This window comes from Heptranchias perlo, chromosome X (genome assembly GCF_035084215.1).
Source record: "Heptranchias perlo isolate sHepPer1 chromosome X, sHepPer1.hap1, whole genome shotgun sequence".
Taxonomy (NCBI): domain Eukaryota; kingdom Metazoa; phylum Chordata; class Chondrichthyes; order Hexanchiformes; family Hexanchidae; genus Heptranchias; species Heptranchias perlo.
In genome coordinates, this window is record NC_090370.1 from 2,508,050 (window position 1) to 2,535,493 (window position 27,444).

The window sequence follows — 27,444 nt, forward strand, 5'->3', positions numbered from 1 at the left end:
AAAACTGAATAAATGTTCTGCCTCACAGTATGAAAGCTGTTAAGATAAAAAGTAACTGCAGTTAGATCATTGTTTGATGCATTGCCTGGTGTATTACTGAGCCATACAGAGCAGGGAGGTCCCAGGTTTGCACTGTGTTAATTGACCTCAGCTAGGCTGGCAGTGGGGATCCTAATATTGCTTCAGAGTCCCTGGGCTAGGGAGGGTGTACCTACTCTTCAAGATTGTCCTGGAGTCTCCAGGAATTACTAAATCTCCCAGACACTACTGAGAGCAACTCCAGGGGAAAATCATAGGGTCATTAAAAAGGATTGTTTGTTTTACTTCATTTTCTTTTATTAGTTATTAAAAAAAATTGGTGATTGTGTGGGGGGGGTGCAGAGGCTGTTTGACTTACAGTCAAGAATCATCAAATCGGGTAACCAAAGGTCTGTTCGCTATCCAATGGACGTGGGAAGGTGGGGCACTGCGAGGATGCACGTGTCAGGCGACCAATGGTGGGAGCGGGATGTTTGGAGGCATGCGGTCCTGTGATGAAACCTCCAGGAATACGTCCAACCAGAGTTGGCAACCCTAGGGGAGGGAGATTATCACATTGCTTCTTATCATTATCCAGTGATTCTGGTAAGGAAGGTGCTTGTGTCAATGATAGAACTGGGCTTGGCTGTGATGCTCTTGTGGTCAAATTTGTATTTTGCATTTGCTGACACTTTCTAGACTGACATATTAAGAATGGCCAGCTGGGAGAGATACCATTGGGCAACTTCTGCCTGTGGACCGACCCCGGCAAAGAGTTAGTTCCTTCAGAAGAGAAATGGGAAACAAATAAAATTCATACTTTTCTTGTTTTATACCTTTAAAACTTCTTGCAGTTGCTAGTGTCACTCACTCCTTTGTCCCCTCCTCCTCATACGATCAAGACAGGTTGTATTCCAGCAAAGCGTTTAAACCAGGAAGTCCCACCTCCGTTTCGTTTCTATTGGCTGATACGATATTCGGCCGGTAGATGTGAAGGGAGAGGAGTTCGTGATTGGCGGGTAATCCTGTCAATCAGCTGTGGGACACATGTCTAAATGAAGTTAGGCTGCAGCGTCACGTCTGTTAGGCCTGGGTTGGTGATGGCGGGAGGAATGAATTGTAACGGAGTTTTGCTGCTGAAAGACCGGCGCGTGTTGCTCATTTCGGCGGCTTATTTGTTTTTAGTCACGATTTGTGCGGCGGCGGCGGCCCCAGGTACGGAAAGGGAAGGTTCTGTAGTGGCGGAAAAGTTTTGAGGTGATGCCGGCGGCCGTGGAGAAGCCGGCACCGAGGCTGCTGATAGTTTCACTCAGGATACACAGTCCCTGTGCCCGGGCCTTTATTATCTGCCAGTTTTCTCTCCTCCCCCAGTTGCTGCCTGTGGCTGGGTGCAATCCACGGGTGTTAGACACTTTGTAGTACCTTAGCCTTAGTGACCATTCTGCTTGTAGAGAGGCAGTGTTGGCAAGTTCTTTGACCATTTTAGGGGGTATCCTGGCACCCACCTACACACACTTTCCAGCAGAGGGTCACTGGATGGTGATCAGGAAATCTGCTGCCACCCTGGATAAAATGAGGTAACTCAGCTCAGACCAGGGATCAAACCTGGAACTTGTAAATGGCTCAGGATCGCTTATTTGGTGCAATTGCCTTCTGAGCCACAAGTTGTGGGTTTAAGTCCTACTCTTGGAGTTGGCACTCTGGTGTGGTGCTGACCGACAGCTGCACTGTTGGAGGTGCTGTCCTTCTGATATGTTACATTGGGGCCATGTGTGCCTGCTCCTGTGGTTCAGGAAAAGCAGGGAATTCTCCCAGTGAATTGGCCAACATTCCTCCCTTAACCGACACCACTAGAAACAGATTAATTGGTCATCTCATTGCCGTTTGTGGGATGTTGCTGGGGCAAAATGGCTGACATGTTTTCTTACATAACAGTTACTACACTTGGAAGTACCTGACATGGGCTTTGAGTGATGTAGTAAGGTGCTGTAGATTGCAAGTATGTATTCTAATCACTTGGAAGTTGACCATTCAGTTTTAGTAACTTGATCAGACTTCAAATCTCCCATTTGTTTCTCGTCATAGATTTCAGTGACGAAAATGTGAACTCTTTGTGTACCTTTTTATAGTAAAAAAAAATGTAACCCCAATTCTATTCATAAGCTTCCGATTTCAATGAGCGTCCAAATTTTTTTATTCGTTCATGGGATGTGGGCGTTGCTGGTGAGGCTGGCATTTATTGCCCATCCCTAATTGCCCTTGAGAAGGTGGTGGTGAGCTGCCACCTTCTCAAGGGCAATTAGGGATGGGCAATAAACTGTGTTATACCCCCATATCCAATTTTTAAGTTGCTTTTTGTCACATATTAAAAAGGCTTCACTTTGAGAGGGTGATTTGATCTGTGTGATTTTGCAAAGTATCGTGCTCAAACTGATGGCATTGTGTAGTACGACATGGATTCTTGCCCGTGATATTCCATGGGTGGGCCTTCCCAGTCATGCTACAGTAGGGAGGTGTAAAGCAGTGCCCAGGTGCTTCTCCACAGGGTAGGAAAATCACCCAGGCTGTTAACACACACTGAACAACAGAGGTAGAAATATGGGAGCAAAAGGCTAGCTTATTGGCAAGGAATGGTGCATGTCATGAGCAATATTTGATCTAACTAGCCCATGGCCTGTATGATTGCAGTTATGACTTGTCCTTCCTCAACCTTTCTGCCACCTTTGACATTGTTGACTACTCCATTGTCCTTCACAGCCCAATTTCGTAGCATTACTTTCTTGGTTCCATTCCTATCTGATCCAACAGAGCTGCTATGTATCCTTAAATGCTGCTTTGTGTCTTTATGGTCACTCGTACCATGCCTCAGGTCTCCAACCACAGTCCCCTTTTACCCACAAGTTAAAAATCAGCGACATCATCGACTGGCATGGAGTCTGCTGATGATGCCAAATTCTGGACTACCACTGGGCCCCCTCACCTCCCCAGACTCTGGGTTACGACTGGGCCCCCTCACCTCCCCAGACTCTGGATTACCATTGGGCCCCCTCACCTCCCCAGACTCTGGATTACCACTGGGCCCCCCTCACCTCCCCAGGCTCTGGATTACCACTGGGCCCCCTCACCTCCCCAGGCTCTGGGTTACCACTGGGCCCCCTCACCTCCCCAGACTCTGGGTTACCACTGGGCCCCCTCACCTCCCCAGACTCTGGGTTACCACTGCGCCCCCTCACCTCCCCTGACTCTGGGTTACCACTGGGCCCCCTCACCTCCCCAGACTCTGGATTAGCACTGGGCCCCCTCACCTCCCCAGACTCTGGATTACCACTGGGCCCCCCTCACCTCCCCAGACTCTGGATTACCACTGGGCCCCCTCACCTCCCCAGGCTCTGGGTTACCACTGGGCCCCCTCACCTCCCCAGACTCTGGGTTACCACTGGGCCCCCTCACCTCCCCAGACTCTGGATTACCACTGGGCCCCCTCACCTCCCCAGACTCTGGATTACCACTGGGCCCCCTCACCTCCCCAGACTCTGGATTACCACTGGGCCCCCTCACCTCCCCAGACTCTGGGTTACCACTGGGCCCCCTCACCTCCCCAGACTCTGGGTTACCACTGGACCCCCTCACCTCCCCAGACTCTGGATTACCACTGGGCCCCCTCACCTCCCCAGACTCTGGATTACCACTGGGCCCCCTCACCTCCCCAGACTCTGGGTTACCACTGGGCCCCCTCACCTCCCCAGACTCTGGGTTACCACTGGGCCCCCTCACCTCCCCAGACTCTGGGTTACCACTGGGCCCCCTCACCTCCCCAGACTCTGGATTACCACTGGGCCCCCTCACCTCCCCAGACTCTGGATTACCACTGGGCCCCCTCACCTCCCCAGACTCTGGATTACCACTGGGCCCCCTCACCTCCCCAGACTCTGGGTTACCACTGCGCCCCCTCACCTCCCCAGACTCTGGATTACCACTGGGCCCCCCTCACCTCCCCAGGCTCTGGATTACCACTGGGCCCCCTCACCTCCCCAGACTCTGGATTACCACTGGGCCCCCTCACCTCCCCAGACTCTGGGTTACCACTGCGCCCCCTCACCTCCCCAGACTCTGGGTTACCACTGGGCCCCCTCACCTCCCCAGACTCTGGGTTACCACTGCGCCCCCTCACCTCCCCAGACTCTGGATTACCACTGGGCCCCCCTCACCTCCCCAGGCTCTGGATTACCACTGGGCCCCCTCACCTCCCCAGACTCTGGATTACCACTGGGCCCCCTCACCTCCCCAGACTCTGGGTTACCACTGCGCCCCCTCACCTCCCCAGACTCTGGATTACCACTGGGCCCCCTCACCTCCCCAGACTCTGGATTACCACTGGGCCCCCTCACCTCCCCAGACTCTGGATTACCACTGGGCCCCCCTCACCTCCCCAGACTCTGGGTTACCACTGGGCCCCCTCACCTCCCCAGACTCTGGGTTACCACTGGGCCCCCTCACCTCCCCAGACTCTGGGTTACCACTGGGCCCCCTCACCTCCCCAGACTCTGGGTTACCACTGGGCCCCCTCACCTCCCCAGACTCTGGGTTACCACTGGGCCCCCTCACCTCCCCAGACTCTGGATTACCACTGGACCCCCTCACCTCCCCAGACTCTGGATTACCACTGGACCCCCACTCCACCATTGGGGACTCACCTTTCAGCTGCTGCACTTTGGAACTCTCCTTTAAAATACTTTCTCTGCCTTCGAGGACCTAAAAATTCTCTGATTGTACATTAATTTATTTTTCCCTCTGCCTCTCTTTCCGCCCCCCCCCCACCGCCAATCTTTCCCGTCTCCTTGATAGAGCCCTCTTTCTCTTGTTAAAGTGTTCGGAGATGTTGCTGTACATGAGGGGCTTTATATAAGTATAAGTTGTTTAAAAGGAGTCTAACAACAAAATGAAGCCGCAGAGAAAAAGTGATATTATAAACCTGTTTTCTTTGAATACATTCACAATGTTTCGACATAAAGTGAATGAAATGATTCTCTTTCTCCCCACTGCACTCCAAGCACCAGTGTGCATTGTCATGAAATGATGGGATGCTGGTTTTTGCCCTTCCCATATGTTGAGCTGCCACTGCTGTAGGGAAGTAGTAAATGGCACTTTCCCGCATGGAGGGAGGGAAGATGGGGGGTTCGAGTCATTCCAGGTCATTGATGCACTTGCTCAGCTTTGGTTCAGAAGAGCATTGGTGGGGCCAGGAAGCAGGCTTGCCCGTGCTCCAGCCAGAGAGTAGAAAATAACTTGCAAAAAAACATTCTTTGTTTGCAAACTGCTGCAATGACTTTGGAAGAGAAGTCTCCGTGTGTTTTGTCAGCTTTTGTTTTCTTTCTGATAACTTTTCCCAAGTAACTTGCTAGGATTCAAAAGGGGAACTCGGAGCCTAAACCGAGGAGCTTTTATTGAGCATATGTTAACAAGATATTGCAGTTCTGCACAAAAAGTAGTTTTCTCCTTGAATCCCTTCTTTGTGTTTCCTTGTCTCTCTATCTGTTCTGGCATTGGTTTTCAAGATGGTGCTGATGATGGTGCTCTGTGTATTGAGATGCTAGGAGGCCACTTTGAAGTGGAATGGACTCTTCTGTCTGGTTAGCTCTGTCCCCATCTTTGACTGGGCTGAGATTGGAATCTGTGCCCTCTCACCTTTCCTCCCCCTTGGGGAACGGCTCAGTAGGAGCGGCATGGACGCCACGTTGAATGCCCCAGTGCTCTGGTGTCGTGGGCATCTGAACGCCCAGAACAATAGGGATGTTTTACAGAATCAACCATCAGGATGTTCAGTTGGTGATTGTTTACTAACTTTTGTTTTTGTTGTTGGAACATTTATTAACAGGAGGAAACAGCCACATTACCTACATTATGGAAGGCAGTGCCCATCTCTTCTCTAAACAGAAGAACTTTTGCTTTGAGAACGTTCTGGTACCTGGATGGAGAGAGATTTGGACCCGGATTCAGGTAAGAGGAAGTCCAGGCTTTGCAGCTGCCCAGACTGTAAACCTGTTCGATGGGAGGTGGGCCACTACACTGTACCTCATCTTTTCTTTGAAGAATCATCATCTGGAAGGGGTGGGGGATGGACTGGTGATGTACTGTTCTGGAGCTCCAATAAACTGTGCTGTAGCGTTAGATTGTGGTTTTTCTCCTGCAATTGTCCATGTGTTCCAGATTCCTTGGGAAGATGCTAGTGTGGTGCGGGGAGAGGAAATGGAGAACACAAAAGAAAGATTATAGCGTTTCGTTTGAGATTATAGCGTTTTGTTTGACTGTTTTTCCCTTTGCTTTGGATTTTCTCTGTATTCTCACTCTCTAGACTCTGCTTTTTTAGTTTTCTCCTCTTTCTCTGTTTCTTACACTCTGTCTATGTCGTCTCTCTTAGTGTTTGTGTTTGCCAGATCACCACATGTAGTTTGCAGCACTATGCTGCCTGTCAGTATTGAGTCTCTGCCTGTGCAGTTCATGCTCTCCTTGTGTACTGCAATGAAAGTTGCTGCGTACGCACTCTGCTCAGCACCAAAAGCCACACTAGGGATGTAATGGTTGTTTCTAGTGGCAGACACGCTCTTGACATAATTCTGTGAATCTTGGTGTTGGCTGCATTTTAATGCAGTGCTGCCAAAAGCAGCCACTGTTTAAAGGCATAAGAAACCATGGAGTGAGAATAGGCCATTCAGTCTATCAAACCCGCTCCTTCTACACCTTGTGTACGCTCTACCTTATCATCGACTCTACCCCACCCGTTTAATCTTCTGAGAGAAAGTTCTGTATAAACACGCCCTGATCCCCGAAGGTCATCGAGCAAAATTCCTGAACTCTGTAGAACTGTTGATATCGTAGTATCATAGTAGGATTCAGCACAGAAGGAAGCCATTCTGCTCATCATGCCTGTGCTAATTTGTGATTTAAAAATATATTTGCATTTATCAGTGACCTGATCCACAAAAATATTCTTGTCACAAATAATCTAGATCTTTTGTACAGGGGTGGGGAGGGGCACGAAGGATGATTTAAAATTCCCTGTGCACCCCTGCAAGATATCCCTTGTGCAGATATAAATGGTTTTGCAATATTCATCCACGCCCACATCCCTGCTGTCCCTTAGTTAGAGTTTCCATGATGAATTTGGGGGTCAAGCACTCAATGAAATTGCACAAGGATCAGTAAGTCTACTAAACTGGGCTTCCAAGCCTTTCTTTAGCTGAGAAATTCAGGAGATCACAAAACCAGTTTTACATTTTTTCATATGATCGTCCCTAAGGTCCTGGGGCGTGCTGCACCCCTAACTCTGCATAGTGTTTAGAACATGTTTGGGAAATGGGGCAGGGGTTAAAATGGGAGTGTTGCTCTGATGAAAACAAATTTGTGGGATCTCCCTTTACTGCTGCACAAAAATCCCCATTGCTTCAGAACTTCCTTTCTTAACCCACCCACAGCATTGTGGTGGTTTGCACTAGCTGCTGTATGTTTTGACGTGAGCCCACGCTTTAGTGTGTAATGTGAAAGTTTTTTTGCGTTCTGACTATAATGAATCCAAAACTCTGGACCTCCCATCGTAACCTACATGCATCATTATTTAATTTTGTTGTATTATCTGTTGCTGTACCAAATTAAGATATAACAATAAAATACAACAGAAAATTAATATCTGATCAATTATCTGACTGCCCTCTAGCGGTTGTGGTACTGGAAGATTTTGTTTTACTGTTATGCTTGACCTGAGCTACCACGCTTATTTATTCCCAGGTATATCTCCGCCTCTGATCACCTTTTTAACATGTTTCTGCAATTTCTTGTATTCGTCCCAGTGCTCCCCTTCTCCTTTCTCCCCAAAGGATTTGTACATTCCATTCTCCTCTATCTTACTTTAAATTTGTTTGCTGATCTATTTAAGGCCACGTTTGTTTAGTCTGAGCTTGTTGGTTTTTGGAATGTATTTATCCTGCATGCTCAGCATTATACCTTTTTAAAGGTGTTCCATTTGTTTTCTGCTGAAGTGTGGAACAATCTCTCCTAATCTGTTTGGCTTTAGTTCCTTTATTTCATTAAATTTAGCCCTTTTGAAAGGTCTTGAGTATCTCTGACTTCCCGATCGTGTTAAACTTTATCATCCTGTGACTGTTGACCCTCGGGGGTACATTTTCTGGGCTGTTCACGAATATCAGATCGAGATGAGCATTGCCTTTTGTGGCTTCATTGATGCACGACAGCATATCTACCAACACAGGGATACATTATGAGAGACCTCAATTTGTCTGTTTGTATCCAGAGGTTCAGAACTTTGCTTACAGAAGTCACTGCACTTCAAAAGTAGTTAACTGTCTGAAGTTCTTGAGATATTTAGATTTGATAAGGTGCCTCATCAATGCTGGTAGTAGTGGCCAGTAATCTATGTAAAGACAGGTTAAATGTCAGGCATGCAGCATTCCCTGGAATTTTGGGCGTGATGTTTGAAGTTCACGGTACCTGCCGTATGCTGGAATCAACACAGCTGTCACTCACTTGGCAACTGCCTCTTTCTTTTGTTGGACTAATGTACTTTTATACTCGAATGTTAGAGCAGCACTTCAACAAACTTCTTGCACTGCTTTTATTGTAACAAAGCATCCCAAGGCCCTTCATGAGAGAGGGAAATTCAGATAGCGAGCAGGAACTAGTGGAATTCCCGTGTTTCTCACTGAGTCAGAGGAACGGTTGTTTTTGTGCTGTGTAACATTAAATATATTAGGGCCCTGATTTATGGTGATTAAATAAGTAAAATTGAATTTTTATTACAAAATATGGGATACTTGGTGTTTGTAGGTTCAAATTATGTCTATAATTTTGTGAGAAAAGCTGTAATCCTTCATGTATTCTCTCCCTCCTCCTTCAAAGTTTTAGAACAGTGCTTTCCCAGCGCTAAAGAAAAGAAAGACTTGCATTTATATAGTGCCTTTCATGACCTCAAGACTTCCCAAAGGGTTTTACAACCAATGAAGTACTTTTGAAGTGTAGTCACTGTTGTAATCTAGGAAACCAACTGAGCCACAGCTAGCACTTCAACTGGGGAACCTTTGTTATTTCAAGTTCTGAATGCACTTATACTGTAGGGGAATCCTGCCTGCCCGTAACTGCTGAAATTTTACGGCTGCATTCCCAGCTGTGACCCAGGAACGTGCTTTAAGTTTTCTAAAGTACTTCCTTTGCTTTTACTATCTTAGTAAATGAGGCTACAGCAGTGGGGTGAGAAGAATGGCACAGGTGCTTGGGGCTCGTCTGGGAGCAGCATGAGGCAACAGGAGAGCATGGGAGGGGTAACATCTCCCTCGGGGGAGGGCTGAGGGAGAGGTGGTAGGAGGGAATACCAGGTAAAAGGCCCAATTTCTGCTGGTCTCAGGCTGGTGGCACTGAGAACAGAGGGCCATCTACTTTGGAGATTGAGCTATGAGGACTCAGATAAGTGTAATAAATAGGTAAGTTTAAGTGTAACAGTTATAATGGAATAAGCATGACAGAAATAGTGACAGGAAAGTGTTACAGGAAGGAAGAGCACACTGTATGCAAGACCTTTAATAATAGATGTGTGCGTGTATATACTTATTAAAATATATTAATAAAGGGACCAATCTCTGGTTCACATTTTGATGCACATGGCTGCCTCTTTAAATGTTTGTGTTGTTCTAGCTACCTGTTAAACAGTGTCCAGCAAAGTCTCAGCACTGGCTACATAGTCAGAATCTAAATGCATAGCAGAGTACATGAATCAACTGAACCGAACTTTTCTATGGCCTTTGGTTGTGTTGGTGCTGTAGCGACCTCCAGTGGTGGATAATGTGTGGCAACATACAAATCTATTGCTCATTGCTTTTTACTGATATTAGTGGATTTCCTGTAATATTGCTCACAGATTTATATGGATTGGGTTCTTAGCTGTCCCTGCTGGTGGATGATGCTCAGCATGTCCTAATCAGAAGTGGAGCTAAGACGAAGATCCTATCTGCTCACTCCCCAATACAGTCCATTGATCTAATCTTATCATTTATTTATGTAACATATTAAAAGTCTTGCATATGTGCATATTTCCTGTAAATGTCTCACTTCCTGTGACACTTTCCTGTCACGCCAATTTCTGCCACAGCTAGTTCCATCACACTTGTCCATTCTGCTTTTCTATCTGCCTCCTTCCTGCAAAAGTGTGAGGTGATGCATTTTGGTAGGAAAAATGAGGAGAGGCAATATAAACTAAATGGTACGGAGAGACCTGGGGGTGCACATACACAAATCTTTGAATGTGGCAGGACAAGTTGAGAAGGCTTTTTTTTAACAAAAAGCCTATGGGAGCAGCATAGAGTACAAAAGCAAGGAAGTTATGCTAAACCTTTATAAAACACTGGTTAGGCCTCCGCTAGAGTATTGTGTCCAATTCTGGGCACCACACTTTAGGAAGGATGTCAAGGCCTTAGAGAGGGTGCAGAAGAGATTTACTAGAATAGTGCCAGGGATGAGGGACTTCAGTTATGTGGAGAGACTGGAGAAGCTGGGGTTGTTCTCCTTGGAACAGAGAAGGTTAAGGGGAGATTTGATAGAGGTGTTCAAAATCATGAAGGGTTTTGATAGGGTAAATAAGGAGAAACTGTTTCCAGTTGCAGAAGGGTTGGTAACCAGAGGATACAGATTTAAGGTGATTGGCAAAAGAGCCAGAGGTGACGTGAGACATTATTTTACGCAGCGAGTTGTGATGATCTGGAATGTACTGCCTGAAAGGGTGGTGGAAGCAGATTCAATAATAACTTTCAAAAGGGGAATTGGATAAATACTTGAAGGGAAAAAATTTACAGGGCTGTGGGGAAAGAGCGGGGGAATGGGATTAAACGGCTAGCTCTTTCCAAGAGCCGGCACAGGCACGATGGGCCAAATGGCCTCCTCCTGTGCTGTACCTACTATGGTGCTCATTTTAATAGTTTGTTCAGGACCTGGACATAGGCAGGCAGAATTCTCAACCACTGAAAAGAATGCTGACCAATTATTTTGATCTGTTTAATTGATGAACATTCATCAGCTTTTGAGTTTTGGTAGGGAAATGTGGTGTTGCACTTTGGAGGGGGAGGGGGACAGTCAGAGTAAGTTAATTATTCTACTGCACCAGTGGGCAGGAAGTGGCAAACAGTTGTGGTTATACCAGGATGGGGTAGGGGAAGTGGCGTGAGGTTGAGTTTGTGCTGAGAATCGGCTGAGGGAGGCACTGAGAGCTTGTGATTGTGCCAGGATGGGCTGGGAGAAGTTGTGGTTGTGCCAGAAGGAGAAATTGCTTGTGTACATCTGTGATTTACATACACACGAGCTTCTAATGTATGATACCTCAATCTGCACAATCTTCAAGCACCCACTTAATGTTCAACCAATTTTTATTTTTGTGCCATATTCAATTAAACTTTCCTAATTGAAAGAGCGGTGACTTTGTTGAAAAGTCACATTAAACTGTAAGTTCCCAAAGGGTCATCAGAGTGAAGTGATTCAAACATTTTTAGAAATTCTGAGCAATGAGTGTAACAGACTATTTCACTCTTCATATAAACCTTAAAACCAATGTCTTCAGGAGTGCTGGGTATAAATTCTGACTCAATACTAACTTGTAGTAATGGTGTGTCGTCCTTTATTTGAACACATGGAATGCTTGTAATCTATAGTCCTGTTGGACATGTGTTTGCTGTACTATTGGTGACTGTTCCTTTATTTACCTCTTCAGATCCGAGTGAAGAGCTCTGAGAAATTTAAAATAAAGCAAGCGGATGATGAAATGGAGCTGGAAGCCCCAGGGGTGTGGAGTTGGATCGTGGAGTCGGTGACATCCATGTTAAAGGAGAAAGTGAATGAAACTTACATTAACGTCGACCTGTTTAGCAACAAAACCTGCTTTAAAGTGGAACCGAGCAGTGCAAGGTCTTATGAGGTCCTGTTGACACGACGTGAGTTTTTAATCAATTTAATCCCTCATAAATGGCATTGCGTTGATTGACTGAGATGTGTTGTCAGGTCTCCAGTCTGTGGTGTAGTAAGTGAATGTATTACACCTCTAGGCTGCCTGCAGTGGTTCTGATTTTTCAACCCTCTGCTGCTGAATTGTACTTGAGTTACAGCCCACCGACTCCAGCCCCCTCCACTACCTTGCCCAAGTGGCCATTCTTCACGTGTGCGTGTTAGCTGGCTATTTGACTGACTGTGGAGGCTGTTGCAGCTGAGCTTGATGTCCCCACGTATGTACTTTAAAAAAAAAGCAACTGGCTAGTTCAGTACAGACCAACGGTCGAGCTTTGTACCTTCAATATTGCACCGGGACTGTACTTACCAACTGAGTCATTCGAGCACTTTGTCCTTTTTTTTTAAGAAATGAGAAGGAAGCTGGGCTGTTTTTTATTCCTTTCTGGTTGAATTTCATTATGTCCCTAAATTTGTTGAACTTTTTCTGTGTGCTGTTGGGTAGATTTGTGTATCCTTCTTATCCTGACCTATTGTTTACAGGTCTCGATCCGCAGCTGATCCTCATCTTCACTTTCGGGCTGCTGCTGTTTTTTTATGCTGAAACCTTAAGCAGGTAAGATGGTGAAGGAAGGGACAAAATATTATTGTGCAGCCAAATAAAGTGGAAAATGCTGGACACGCATCACGTTAGCCAGCATCTGTGGAGAGAACAGACTGATTAATGTTTTGGGCAGGGCCTTTCAGAAAGAAATTCGTTGTCCTCCATTTTCATCAGTATTAATTTTAAAGTATCCTAGAAAGGGCTGGAATATCTCGCTTTATATTTGATAGAATCTTGTTCTGACAGACACCTTTGCTGTAAGTCCTATGCCAGTGCGAGCAGGTTTGCAGATTCAGATCTGTCTTTTTTTTCTTCAAATTTTGAGGAAGGCGAGGGAAGGAGAAGTGTTGGCCTTTGAAAATATTGCAAATACTGTTACATGTGAGCCCCCCCCCCCCCAACGTAAACTCCCACACACGGCCACCAGCTCAAAGTAGTCATAGAGAGAGAGAGATTACCACCTCTGAAGTTTCTGTCTTCACCAAAGCCATCTCGACCACTTCCTCATTTCCATTAACCACCACGTTGTTCTGCCTGCTTCAAACCCCTCTTCATTCACCCTCTGCCCCTGGGAAATGTGTTCCCCCAGCACCCCCCCTTCCAACACTCTTTCAGATTCCTAACTTCTTCCTCTCTGGCTCTCCATCCACCTTAACACAGCCGCTGCACTCAACCTGCTCAGCATCTCCCTTGCCTCTGCCTTTAATGCCCTTGTGCTCTCTAAGCCCTTACTGTCTCACACCTCCACTGTTTCTCTGGTATAATTCTCATCTCTGCTTCCTTAAATCTAAAGGTCACAAGGTGGAGCGCACCTTGTGCTTAGCTGGCCTGGTGCAGAGCATTTAAAAGCAGCGCATAAACCAGGCAACAGCAGTGCAGCAAAGCACGTCGGGAGAGCAAAGCGTTTAAAAGCAGTGCATAAACCAGGCAGCAGCAGCAGCAGTGCAGCAAAGCATGTCGGGAGAGCAGAGAGTTTAAAAGCGACGCATAAACCAGGCAGCAGCAGCAGTGGAGCGTTTAAAAACAGCGTAAACCAGGCAGCAGCAGTGCAGCAAAGCACGTTGGGAGTGCAGAGCGTTTAAAAGCAGCGCATAAACCAGGCGGCAGCAGCAGTGCAGCAAAGCACGTCAGGAGAGCAGAGCGTTTAAAAGCAGCATAAACCAGGCAGCAGCAGTGGTGCAGCAAAGCACGTCCGGAGAGCGGAGCGTTTAAAAGCAGTGCATAAACCAGGCAGCAGCAGTGCAGCAAAGCACGTTGGGAGAGCGGAGCATTTAAAAGCAGTGTAAACCAGGCAGCAGTGCAGCAAAGCATGTTGGAAGAGCAAAGCGTTTAAAAGCAACACATAAACCAGGCAGCAGCAGTGCAGCAAAGCACGTCGGGAGAGTGGAGTGTTTAAAAGCAACGCATAAACCAAGCAGCAGCAGCAGTGCAGCAAAGCATGTCGGGAGAGTGGAGTGTTTAAAAGCAGCGCAAACCAGGCAACAGCAGTGGTGCAGCAAAGCACGTCAGGAGAGCGGAGCGTTTAAAAGCAGCGTAAACCAGGCAGCAGCAGTGGTGCAGCAAAGCTCACCGAGAGAGCGGAGCGTTTAAAAGCAGCGCATAAACCAGGCAGCAGCAGCAGCAGCAGTGCAGCAAAGCACGTTGGGAGAGTGGAGCATTTAAAAGAAACGCATAAACCAGGCAGCAGCAGCAGTGCAGCAAAGCATGTCGGGAGAGTGGAGCGTTTAAAAGAAACGCATAAACCAGGCAGCAGCAGCGCAGCAAAGCATGTCGGGAGAGTGGAGCGTTTAAAAGCAGCGCAAACCAGGCAGCAGTGCAGCAAAGCACGTCAGGAGAGCGGAGCGTTTAAAAGCAGTGCATAAACCAGGCAGCAGCAGCAGTGCAGCAAAACACGTCGGGAGAGTGGAGCGTTTAAAAGCAGTGCATAAACCAGGCAGCAGCAGTGGTGCAGCAAAGCATGTCGGGAGAGCGGAGCGTTTAAAAGCAGTGCATAAACCAGGCAGCAGCAGTGGTGCAGCAAAGCACGTCGGGAGAGTGGAGCGTTTAAAAGCAGTGCATAAACCAGGCAGCAGCAGCAGTGCAGCAAAGCACGTCGGGAGAGTGGAGCGTTTAAAAGCAGTGCATAAACCAGGCAGCAGCAGCAGTGCAGCAAAGCACGTCGGGAGAGTGGAGCGTTTAAAAGCGACGCATAAACCAGGTGGGGATAAATTCAAAAAGTGACATCATAGGCAAGTGGAGGAGGGAGCAGCAGAACCTCAGGAATTCAGCTAAGTACTTCATTTATTATACACTTTCTAAACTATTAAACCTAAATAAAAGTTAAATAAGTAAAGATATAAATAAATAAATCAGAGTAATTCATCATATCTAAAGGGATAAAATAAACTAAGTGGCAGATACCAACATTAAAGGGACCCAAATAGCATTAAATTAATATCTGGTATACATAAATAATAAATAGAAGTAAATAATCAGTAATAAATTAAAGTTATCAATTACAACTATAAACTAGGAAAATATAGGCCTTTTAGCCTAACATCAGTTATGGGGAAGTTACTTGAATCTATTATTAGGGACAGAGTGAGCACTTGGACAAATATAAGCTGATCAGAGAGAGCCAGTGTGGATTTGTAATGGGTAAGTCATGTTTAACAAACCTAGTTGATTTTTTTGAAGAGGTAACTAACATGTTAGATATGGATATTATTTATATGGAGTTCCAGAAGGCATTTGACAAAGTTCCACATAAGAGATTGTTTACAAAAATGAGAGCATATGGAATTGGAAGCAACCTATTGGCATGGGTAGGGAATTGGTTAGGTGGTAGGAGATAGAGAGTAGGGATAATGGGTATGTACTCAAATTGGCAGAATGTGACTAGTGGTGTCCCCCAGGGATCGGTGCCTGGGCCACAGCTTTTCACTGTATTTATAAATGACTTGGATGAAGGAATAGAGAGCCATATATCTAAGTTTGTTGACAACACTTAAGTTAGGTGGCAGAGTAAATAATGTAGATGGGAGCAGAATGTTGCAAAGGGACATTAATAGATCAGGTGAGTGGGCAAAACTGTGGCAGATGGAGTTCTACATGAGAAAGTGTGAGGTCATCCACTTTGGACCTAAGAAAGATCAGAGTATTTTCTAAATGGCGAGAAGCTGGGAACTGTGGATGAGCAGAGAGATTTAGGGGTCCAAGTACAGAAATCACTAAAAGCTAGTGGACAGGTACAAAAAATAGTTTAAAAAGGTCAATGGAATGTTGGCCTTTATCTCGAGGGCTGGAATACAGAGGGGTGGAAGTTATGTTCCAGTTATATAAAGCTCTGGTCAGATGCCACCTGGAGTTACTGCATTCAGTTCTGGGCACCGCACCTCAGGAAGGGTATATTGGCCTTGGAGTGGGTGCAGCGCAGATTCACCAGAATGATACCGGGACTAAAAGGGTTAAATTATGAGGACGGGTTGCATAGACTAGGCTTGTATTCCCTTGTGTATAGAAGATTAAGGGGTGATCTAATTGAAGTGTTTAAGATGATTAAAGGATTTGATAGGGTCGATAGAGAGAAACTATTTCCTCTGGCGGGAGTTCAGAACAAGGGGGCATAACCTTAAAATTAGAGCCAGGCCGTTCAGGGGTGATGTCAGGAAGCACTTCTTCACACAAAGGGGAGTGGAAATCTGGAAAACTCTCCCCCAAAAAGTTGATGAGGCCAGGGGTCAATTGAAAATTTCAAAACTGAGATCGATAGATTTTTGTTAGGCCAAGGGTATTAAGGATTACGGAACCAAGGCGGGTGGATGGAGTTAAGAAACAGACCAGCCATGATCTAACTGAATGGCGGAATAGGCTCGAGGGGCTGAATGGCCTACTCCTGTTCCTATGTTAGTTGTCCACCAATTGATCTGGCTTGATCATCCAAAATCTACTGTGTCCCCCTCTCCTCATCAATATCCTGGAGGGTGAAGACAACCTCCAGACTCACCTTTGCAACGACGAGCTGTCTTCTCCTACTTCCCCTGTCCTCTGCTCCTTCCATCTTGCCCCATTTAAAATAACTTTTTAAAAAGGAGGGCAGGTATTTTTAAGTGTTGGATCTGTAATTAGTTGAGCTGGAGGTCCGGCATAATTTGTGCCTCTCTTCGCTGAGCTTTTCAGTTTTGTAGAAGATACCAGCTTGGTGCCAGGGAGAGTGGGGAAGGAGAGGTTGTGTTCTCATGGTGACGCTGCTCTTTTTTAAAAAAAGCAATGAAAAGTGTGAAATGTATTTGATATATTTTTCCTTTCAGGAGTCAGCTTTTTTTCTATACATCAGGAATGAGTTTGGGAGTATTGGCTTCACTCATCATTCTCATCTTTGTCCTGTCTCGTTTTCTACCCAAGGTAGGTCGGTAAGAGTTTTTTCCTAGTGTGAGAAATGGACTCATTTCTGTTTTTCCACCCTGTTTCGTGAGCAGGACCTTGTAAAGTAGCTGCGTTTTTTGGCACTTGAGGTGATGAATGTCCGTGGTGGGCAATTGAATACTTTTCCAATTTTTGTAACTGCTGTCAGCATTGTGTTTCCAGATGTAGTGTGGGTTCGGTACAAGGTGAAGGTCCCTCTATTGTGTCCCTGTTTCCAAAGAGGAACCACTTTTGCACCAGTGTGCATTTTGTCCTCATAAAAGCAATCCATGTGTTCCTCCTGAGCGAGATTGCAAATTTAGTGCAAGTTGGTGCTGAATTAAGAGGAATTCTGTGCTGTGAATATCTGCCTACTACAAGCTGGGTTGAGACAGCCTGAACTAGACCATTCTAGCAGCGAGTCAGGTGTATCTGAATGGGTTGGATTTGAACCCAGGTTAAGAGGCTGTTGGAACGCTGGTATGGATGAAGAGCAAAATTCACACTGGTACACGAGTTGGGGACACTGTTCTGAAGTTGGACAGAAAGTGGGAGTTTTCCTTCTACATCTGAATGGTGCTAGAACTGTTCCATGATTCAGCGTGGATGTCCCTCGCCTTCAGTGAATACCAAAAAAAAATCAATTACTTGTTGCTAATTTTTCCTTCCTTTTTTTTAGAAAAGTTCTCTCTACTTGTTGCTGGTGGGAGGTTGGTCTGTGTCCCTGTATCTAATCCAAGTGACACTGAGAAATTTACAGTTTCTCCTAAGAGAGTATTGGCAGTATGTTTTAGGTAAGATTGTTTTTCGTTTTCATTTAATTTATGGTAGACATGGAATTTTTTTGAAAATAAAGTCTAGCCAGCCGATACCAGGATGTGATCGTTTCTACTTTCACTCTGTCAATAGAACTTTGCGACTGGTGAATTTATACTATTGAACTAATGGAATGAAGGGAGTAGTACTCTTGTTGTTTGAGGCTAATAACTCAGAGTCTACAACCAAAAATAAACATTCTGCCCTGGGCACTGATACTATTCTCTCCTATCACTGGATGACAAAACTGAGGCCAAGTCTCGTGCTGCAATTTTACCATCTTTATTTCCCCAGTGGTTTCTCCTGTCCCCGTCTCCTTTCCTGAAGATGCTGATTCTTGCTGGGTATGATTCCAAGGGCAGCGGCAGCCCTCTGGTACCTTGCCCAAGTGACCATTCATTGGGAGTCTAGATGGTGTGTGTGGCCAAGCAATTTGACCATCCAAGATATCATAGTTGAGTACAATCCTGTGCTTGATGCTCGCATGCATCTACTTTCCAGAAAGAACCATTGGATAGTAATCAGGAGCCCAGCAGAATTCATTTCAGCAGGCATGTTGCTTAAGAATTACATTTAGAACATAAGAAATTACATTATTCTTTACATCAATGAGGTAAGTTTAGTGTGTTGAGTATTGTATGGGTGGAACACATGGGGAAAATCGTCCCCGGGGGGAATCGCACTCCTGTAACATAGTCTGCCTGATTTTCCATCCATTTAAATCAAAGGAAAATCGGGCGGGCTGCATCGCAGGCATCAGATCCTCCCACCCCCTAATGTTTCTTGTACACGCCCCACCCTGCAATGCTTTATGCCCGAGCACAAAAGAGGAAAATCTGACCCTCGAACTCCCTGCATCAAATATCCATTGCACAGGTCTGGGGATTGAGTTCTGCTCCATTCCTGGAGCTGGCAGTCTCCACCTCATTGGTATTTTCTGCGCTTTGCATGTGCGTGAGCTGTGTGCCCCTCGATGCCTCTCCTGAGACCTCTGCGCAGATATTGGATGTGCCCCTCACTTCCACTTTGTACATTCGCAACTCAGGCCCTGTACTTTCTTGCTAGTACCTGATTTTTTTTTTTCTCACTTCTGGGTACCTAGTGTTTCCACCTTCAGCCTCTGCTCCTTGTACACTAAGAGGTCACCATGTCCAAAGAAAACGTGTTGGATGAGGCGAGCAGTAAATGGGCCCCATCAGATTTTGAGCTGTGTTTCCAGAGGAGAATTTGGAGTTTGATTGATTCGTGCTCTGCTTCTACCTCCCTCTGGAGACTAACACGGAAACCCCCAAAGCTCCAGCAATTTAAAAAATGCATAATCCATTTTCTTTTTGTTTCTAGGTTTATTTTTAAATTGGTTATCGAACAGCACCACTTAATCTTGTATGTGGTTTTGTTTATATGTTATAAAATACATTGTGTGTTGCACGATATAACACGCCTGTCATTATAAAAGTGTATCATCCCATCGACTGTGAGCAGTGTTACATGAGATCTAGTATCGGTAGAATTTGAAACCTTTTGGATTGAAATTATTTTAAAGGTGGACCTAAAGTGTGTTATTTTAAGGAACAGGAATTGATTTTAACAAACCTGACCTTGCAGAGTTCTAGTTCTCAAAGAACAGCCTTACTACTGAAAACTATTTACAAATGCAGGGCATTGCTGACTTTCATGGTTGACTGTTTCCCTGCGCAATTAAGTGTGTTTTTTCTCTGTCCACTTTTTTGGCCGGGGAACTGGTGTGTGTCACACAGGGAGGGAGGGGTGCAAGGAGGAGTGGCAAAAAAGTGCAGTTTTGAGAAATTAAAAAAAAAAATTCTATCTCGTCGTCTCCTCAGTCACACATCACACCTCAGCCGGATAGGTGACCAGTTCTCCCACATCTACCAGTGTTTATGTCACCGGCAGCTAGAACGTATTTGAGAGAGGCCAGGGTGATCCTTCCTTTTTTAAAATTATTTTCCCTCCCTCCCTCGCAGTGAGGAAGCACCTGATCTCTGTGTGGCGCCTTTATTCTTCTGCTCCCCTCTCCCATTGGTTGAATCTGTCTGCCTCCTTCCACCCCTTGGTATATAGCTTGCTGCAGCTGAGATTATATCGGCCCTGGTGTGCAGATTATCTGTAAGAAACAGCCATTGAATCGTTTTATGAAGGTTTTTCCTCCTGTGCTGTTAATGTTTCAGGCTATGTGACAATAGCTGGCTTCGTTAGTTTTGCTGTTTGCTACAAGTATGGCCCACCAGAGGAGGAGCGAAGTGTCAATCTGCTGAACTGGGCCCTGCAACTCTTTGGACTATTACTAATATACTCTGGTATTCAAGTACGACAAGTTGCCCTGGCGCTCATCATTGTAGCTTTCTGCATCAAGAACCTAGAGCTTCCATTTAGGTGGACATATGCTGCATACAAGTAAGTGTTTTATGTATTAACTCTTCTCAGAGCAAATAACTACCTGTTTAGCCGTGCAAAATGGGTAAAAGCAGATTTATTGCTCCTGTCTCTGGGACCAGTGCATCAGGTTGGCATTATTCTGCTACAGAACAGACTGGGGAAAAATAAAGCAGATTATTGTAGTGAATATCTTGTCACTGTGGCTTTGGAAAAGGACTCAGTAACTTCAGTGCTAGAGTGTTGAGGTACCAACCAGGAGACTGGAGTTTGAATCCCAGTCTCAACTTACCTTTGTACTTAGACAACCACGTGTGCTTATGTAGCGCCTTTTAACGTAGAAAAACGTCGCAAGGTGCTTCACAGAGGTGTAATCACAAAATGGAAGCCAAGCCAAAGGATGATATATTAGGAGGGGTGACCAAAGCTTGGTGAAAGAGCTGGATTTTAAGGAGGGTCTTGGAGGTAGAGGGGTTCAGGGAGGGACCTTTTCTAGAGGGCCGATTTGCCAGGCTTCTGTCTATCATTCAGAATGGAGAGGGGAAACTGATCAGGGAAAGGTGATTTCCAGTTCCCTCTCAAATAAAATTCTTAGTTTGTCATCTAGAGGAAGGAATGTTTGCCTTCTATGCAGTGGGAATCTCCCAGTAAAGGAATTAATCTGTGGGGGTATTATGCAGCATGATTTTTGCATATACACTGTGGAAACAGAACTGATATGAACTGTTACAAGTCTCCCAACACTTTTGTGCTTTTATCGAAAAGCAGTTTCCACAAGCAGACATGTACAACCTAAAACTTATGGGATTTATTATGTCTGAGTCAACCACCTTCCTTTTTACTCCTGGATATAGTTGGGGGGGGGGGGGGGGGGAGTTTACTCCTGATCTCTCAAGATAGGCAGAAGAGCACCAAAGGCACTGGGTCAATCAGCAATTTCTAAAGGGAAAAATAGACCTCAAAAGTTCACACATTACCTGTATGAAATACCAGAGTGGTTGTGTTATTAAAAAAAACATTGACCGGGGACTGAGTGGAACAGAAGGTTAAAGCAGTGTCCTACACCTGAGACTTGGGCAAATGTTCAGCCCAAACTGAAGGGATGAAGGTCACCTCTTCACAGATGTACTTCTAGTGCCTCAGGTGGATTGTGGAAGGACAAAGATGTGTTTGGTTTTCCATCCCAAAGCTCCATTTCCATCACTCATGTACTGCTATTAGATATTCTATAATCCCTATCTGTGGAGCTAGCTGACAGAGGGGAGCTGTTTCTCCTGATATGGCCTTTTATACTGTGCCAAGAGTTTCATTGCTCCAGTATCAGACATGTGGTGTAATACCACTGGTGTAGGTTTATACCAGCATCAAACAGCTCCGAGGAATTGTCCTGTGCTGCTTTCACTACATACCCAGTGACTGCATAACTGGAAATGTTGCTTTTTTAAAAAAGTATGAAACTAAGGCAGTAAGTCCTTACTGTTCAGAATTCTTCCATGGGCATACACACCCCCACCTTGCACTGATGTCCTGCTTGCATTGCTGCTTAAACCTTGTTGGTGTACTACTAGGTACAACATATCTGGAGCATTAGGAAAGCAAAATGATGAGGACACACCTCGTGGCAGGTTGTAGACTGGCGGAGGCCTGGAAACAGGTTAATTGTCTGCCCTTGAGATTGTGTAGTGGTTCCTAAATGAATAGGGAACTTAAGAAATAATTTAAATTCCCATAAGGAATTGACAGGCTAATCTTTCTGAGTCTAAGTTCTTGTCTAAGTTCAAGTAATTTTCTTAGATATATAATAAACTTGTACTCCTGAAATAAGGAGGGGGGTTGGGGTACATATTGAAAGGGGAGGTGTGGAGAGAAGATTTTAGAAAGTGTTTTGACTGTTGCCGTGAGGTGAGCCCTGTAACCAGAGAGAAGAACAAACTTGAGTTCTGACTAAAAATACACAATTTTCTAAAAACTCTAATTTTAGGCAAGTGTTCAAATGGAGAGGCAAGCCAGAGCCCCAACGGCTTCTAACTGAAGAGGAATATCAGAGGCAAGGAGAAGTAGAAACACAGAAAGCCCTGGTGGAACTGCGAAAGTACTGCAGCAGCCCCGAATTCAATGCATGGAAAACAGTGTCCAGACTTTCAACACCAAAGAGGTAATGTTTGTGTGCCATTTCAATCCTCTCGCGCATTCACTTTCTTCCTCCGTCCTCTGAGAGAATGGGCAGATAGCCTGTTCCTGGGCCTTTCACACCGCTGCCCTTGAGCTGGTAGTCAGGAGATGTGCAAGAGCAGCCTGGATAACTGGTTTTCCCATTCCACCCGCTTTCTTCATTTAAGGAAGCACCAGGGTCTTAGTTTGTTATCTGCCCTTGACTGTACAGCCAAGGGCAGTAACTGGGTGTGTGCAGAAATTGCAGATAGTAAATGCACCTCTTCGCTCTCTGTGGCTTAGCAGGTTGGAGCACATTAAGTTATGTATCAGCACTGCGTCTTGCTCCTAATTAAAACCCAGAAAAGCCTAAAGATGGAATGAGAAAGGGTGATCCGACCCATCGAGCCCGCTGCTATCATGGACCGTGTATGAGTTTGTGATGAACTTCCCCCAACTTGATCATTCTCCTGATGGATGTGGATACTCATGGGTAAAACCTCCTGAAGTTAACTCTAAACAAGCATTCAAATTATTGCTTAAGGCCATTGCTTGACCTCTGCAGTATACACCTGGTGTAACACTGTGCTTCGTGTTAGGGAGGTGCTACATTTTTGCACCTATCTATCACAGTTGTACAGCATAGATGGTGAAATGTGAAATCTGCAGTCTGGGAAGTCAGGTTTTCAGAAAAAATTCATACTTGAACATCCCTCAGGTATAGTAATTTCCAGAATGAAGGGCCACAATGGCTGCCTGTAGTATTTATCATGTGCACCACATTTAAATGCCAAGTATATTGGAACAAAATCAAAAGGAGAGCATGTGGCTGAGGTGTTTCAATTATTTTCTCCCGTTTTCTCCCCACATCAACAGCCCGGGTGATCTGTTCCCAGGCGTCTGCGAATGCCACTTTTGAAACTGTCCTTTAGGAGGTGGGTGAGAGTAGCCTTCGATGAGACTCTTATTCTTTTCTCCTCTCTTTCCCCTCTCTCTTCTCCCCCTCAAATAGAGAAAGTCTCTTGCCTCTGCACAGCTGAGTGAGGAGCTCAGTATATGGGGGGAGTCACTGGCACTTGCTCACGTTCTGTCACTCTGTGGTGTTGCGTGTTGAAACCCTAATTATTTTTTTTGTCTTGGGAATTCACCAAAATATCTTCAAAAAATATTTTTGTAGTGATTAAAATGAGATGTTGCTGCTGGGAAATGGAATGTTTTTTTTTACTTGGGCCACCCAATTTCAGCATCATGCACGTCCATCTCAGGTAAGCATGGATCTGATGCCGAGTAAAGCTCCCTCTACTCTGCTCCAACAATGGACATTACCACCCCACATCCCCCTCCCCTCCCCTCCCCTTAATTGTGAATCTTCCCTCATCCCACACCAACCATCTTTGAGCTGTTCTGAGCAAAATTGTCGATTTGTGCCAAATTTCAATAGCTTTGTGCAATGTATTTGAGCCCACAAAGAACTTGGTTGAGTGGCCCAAACTCCAATTGTGTCGAACTCTTGAGCAGCAAGTGACTTTTATCTCATCAATCTCTGCTCCAAGGTAAAAGGATAGCATGCTGGTCTACTGCATCTCCCAGTTCCCCAGTTGGAAAATAACTTATAAAATGCATTGAAAACTGTGTTGAAACAATGTGTGAGCCGCTCTCAATGGTAAAGAGATGCTCCATTAATATCTCAGTAGTTTGTCACTGAAACGTGCTTAAGCTCTGGCTTCAGAAAAGTTGTGGAAACTACAGCTTTAATTGAGAGGCCTGTCATCACTTTTTTAATATAAAAGTTAAATCCATTTTTCAATCAAAGTACCTTGAAGGCTCCTCTGATGGTTCAGTTGGCAAATGCACTGCCGAGTGTGGGGCTGAATCATACAGGCAGGAAGTTCCTAGGTTTGATCCTCAGTCTGGTGTGTTAGCTGATCTTGGGTGGCACGATGGTAGGGGTGCTACAATTAGTCTCAGTGCCCTGGGCTTTGGACAAGAAATGTCAACCAGTGTTTCTGCTTCTGGTCGCTATCCAGTCACACCTGTTGGAAGCTCTGGATGTAAAATAAGAGGAAGACGGGGCTCGGCTGTGATGTGCCCCTCTGTTGAGCAGCCAGCTGACACTCACTATCTAGACTCTCAAAATGAAGAGTGGCTGGTTGGATACAGGAGGCCTGTTGGTGCCTATGGATCCATACCCCAGCAGTAGTCAATGCTTTCAGGAGTGGAGGGAGAAAAGAGGGGGGAAAAAAATGACCAGAGTGTGTTCTGATAACTCGTGGATAAGATGATTCTAGGGAGTGAGTAATTGATGCTCTTTCCAAAAATATCAAAAGTTTGTGTTTTTAATAACTGCACAAAGTATTATTTAGAAATGTTGGGAAAGTGTTTCTTGTAAGAAAAAAATGCTCCTCTTGGCTTAAAATAGTTTTTGAATTTTTCAATAGCTATTGGGGTTGGGACATTGGTGTGATTGTGGAGTCTGTGTCTCATTCTGCAGATATGCTGACTTTGTTGAAGGGGCATCTCACCTCAATCCCAACGAAATTTCTGTTCACGAACAAGAGTACGGACTAGGTGGCATGTTTATAGAGGATGAGATCTACGACAATGGTTTTTATGACAATGAAGTTGATCATGAATATTGAGACTGGGCCTCGGATAGCAAATGTTCACCAATCTGGGTGAGGTTTATGGACCAGGCCTCTTTCCATAAAGGAGGAAGCTCTTTGCACTGCTTGGTTGACTTGTCACCTGGATTATCGAAATGATCAAAAATACATAACTATGCATCGATACACTCAGCAATTGATTCGGTGAAATGTGATCTGCGTCCAAACTGGACTGGACTAGGCGTGCTGGTACTGATGCTGCATGTGCATGGCAGTCAAGTACCCACAACGCGAGGATCAAGTGTGCCAGAAGACTGGAAGCTGTGGTGGTGTGTCCCTGAATTCAGACTCTTCTCGGGTGTTTTGGGTTTTTAATGACTTTACTGACCAGTCCTTGATTTTTTTAAGAACTGGCCTGTTACTGGTGCACTGCTTGGAATTCAGGGAAGCCAAGAAACAAATTACTCTCTGTTCAGAAACAATAGCTGCTGTGATCTTATGGGGGTGGGGAACAAAAGAGTCACGGGTAGCAGTTCTGAATTCTTTTAACCGAGAGAAGGGGAGAGCATTAGACATCTTTACAGTGTTTCTACGGCCTAATTGAACTTTCAAAAACAACCATTTACCTTTTTAATTTTTGTCTTTTTATTTGTCAGCTAAATTTAGCTTCCACAAAAAAAATTTGACTTTAAAACTCTGGCACCACTGCTGTTTTTCTTTTTATTGCTATTTATCAGTGGGAAAGTTAGATACAGAGTGTGTAAATCTGAACAAGTTAAATAACTCTATACATACACTGAAGGCATATTTCAGGCAGCTCAGTTGTGTTGCTGCCATTTGATTTTTTTCTTTAAAAGAACTATTTACTTTCTATTTTTTAATGCTCCCTCCTCTGTACTGTGAACTCTATACTAAATGTGTCTTTGGTTGAGAATGTAAAGATTAACTACACAGCAGTGTTAAACCAGGTTATATCTACTGTGATATTACCAAGTTCACAAGACTTTGATGTTTGTGTAATTTGTATCTATGCAAAGAGTGTCTTTCATCATCAGAACTCCTTTTCAATACTGTAGTATAAGGAATTATGATTAGCATTGCTTTTTGTGCCCTTTTTGAGTGATTTTTATCTTAATCACATTGTTAGGAGTCCTGTCCTGGAAAAGTTCCGGTGTCTGATGTGCAAGGGAGCTGAATTTAATCAAAACTTTTTATGGTGAATAATCTCCAGTCTTATAACCGTATCTCCCATTCTTAATTAGCTCCAAAGTAAGTCAGGTTCAGTTATCTCCTTAAACCCTAACAGTGTTATCAGCTCTCACTGAACAATTAGAAAAATGTAGAAACCAAAAATAAAAGGAAGCATCGTTCCTCATGGTGACACTCACTCTTTAAATGTGTGGGTCAGAACAAGGTTACTTTTTAAAATAGTTGGCATATTTTCCCCTCATTTTCTGTGGAACCATTTACTTGATTATTTTCTGCTCCTTCAATCCGCTCTACACTTTGGCTTCAATGTCCCAGAAGTAAGAAAATGTGAGTGGAAACTGTTTGGACAACCCCCTGCCCCCTTCCTTAAACAGTATTACTAGATGACATTCTCTTGCCTCTTGTTCCATTGTGAAGCGCACTCATGTTATAAAGAGAGAGCAAGTACTGCTGCTGCAAGCCAGAATGTTCACAATTTTAGGAATGGCCAGAATTAACTACATGTGACATGAGAAGTATTAAAAAAAATTCCATTCGTTGAATTGCTGTGCCATGCCTGATACCCACATTGTGAGGCTATCTGAGCTCATTGAGTTGCACTCCTACATCTTGAGGTAGCTGAAAAACGTGGAAATGTTTTGCAGCCTGGCCGCGATGTGTCACTGGCACGGTTTACATTGTTAAATGCCCTGGCACTGATCTGGGAGTGGAATTGTGATGGAGATGGGATACTGCTGGTCACTTCAATGTGAGACAGTGTCTTGGAGTGTACACTGCCTCCCTCACTTACAGCTACGGTTTACTTGAACAAATTTAATTCCACTCTTGCCTCTGCTATCTGCAACAAATTAAAGGAAGAGGTACTACTCCATGTTTACCCATCAGTGTAATGGTGGTGCTGCTGAACATGTGTATGCTGTGTTGTATAACTCTGAGATGTTCATGTAGGTAATTAATGAAAATCAAATCAACCAGCACTGGAGCATTGGCATGGCATGTGAGCTGTTTGTTAGGGAACATTTACTGCTACAGCTGTTCTCATTTGGTGGGATCTATGGAGCTGCTGTGTATTAGATGATGAGATCTAACACTGCTATTGGTGTATGCATCATGGTGGCTTTAATGACATTAAAATTCAGGTATAAAAGTAACTGGCAATACCCATCTGGTTATTGTACGTCACAAGTAATATATATAAAGTTTTAAATCTGATTTCAGTGTTGGGAAAATATACTGAGATTTTATTTTATTAAAAATGTTTTGAATTGTAATAAACCA

The 27,444-nt window shown here is 44.8% G+C and overlaps 1 protein-coding gene across 1 annotated transcript; it reads left to right on the top strand.

Annotated features, from left to right (window-relative positions):
* Positions 1-1,073: 1,073 nt before the first annotated feature.
* nemp1 (nuclear envelope integral membrane protein 1) lies at positions 1,074-27,444 on the top strand. Its single transcript, XM_067976463.1, has 9 exons — positions 1,074-1,233; positions 5,894-6,015; positions 11,780-11,999; positions 12,553-12,625; positions 16,903-16,996; positions 17,676-17,790; positions 19,999-20,224; positions 22,185-22,358; positions 24,846-27,444. Exons 1-9 carry the CDS (start codon positions 1,074-1,076, stop codon positions 24,991-24,993), a joined length of 1,332 nt encoding a protein of 443 aa, XP_067832564.1. The 3' UTR covers positions 24,994-27,444.

Coding starts and splice junctions, on each gene's coding strand:
- nemp1 (XM_067976463.1), top strand. CDS start 1,074: ATGAAGTTAGGCTGCAGCGTCACGTCTGTTAGGCCTGGGTTGGTGATG. Junction 1,234..5,893: donor TGCGGCGGCGGCGGCCCCAG/GTACGGAAAGGG, acceptor ATTTATTAACAG/GAGGAAACAGCCACATTACC. Junction 22,359..24,845: donor AGACTTTCAACACCAAAGAG/GTAATGTTTGTG, acceptor CTCATTCTGCAG/ATATGCTGACTTTGTTGAAG.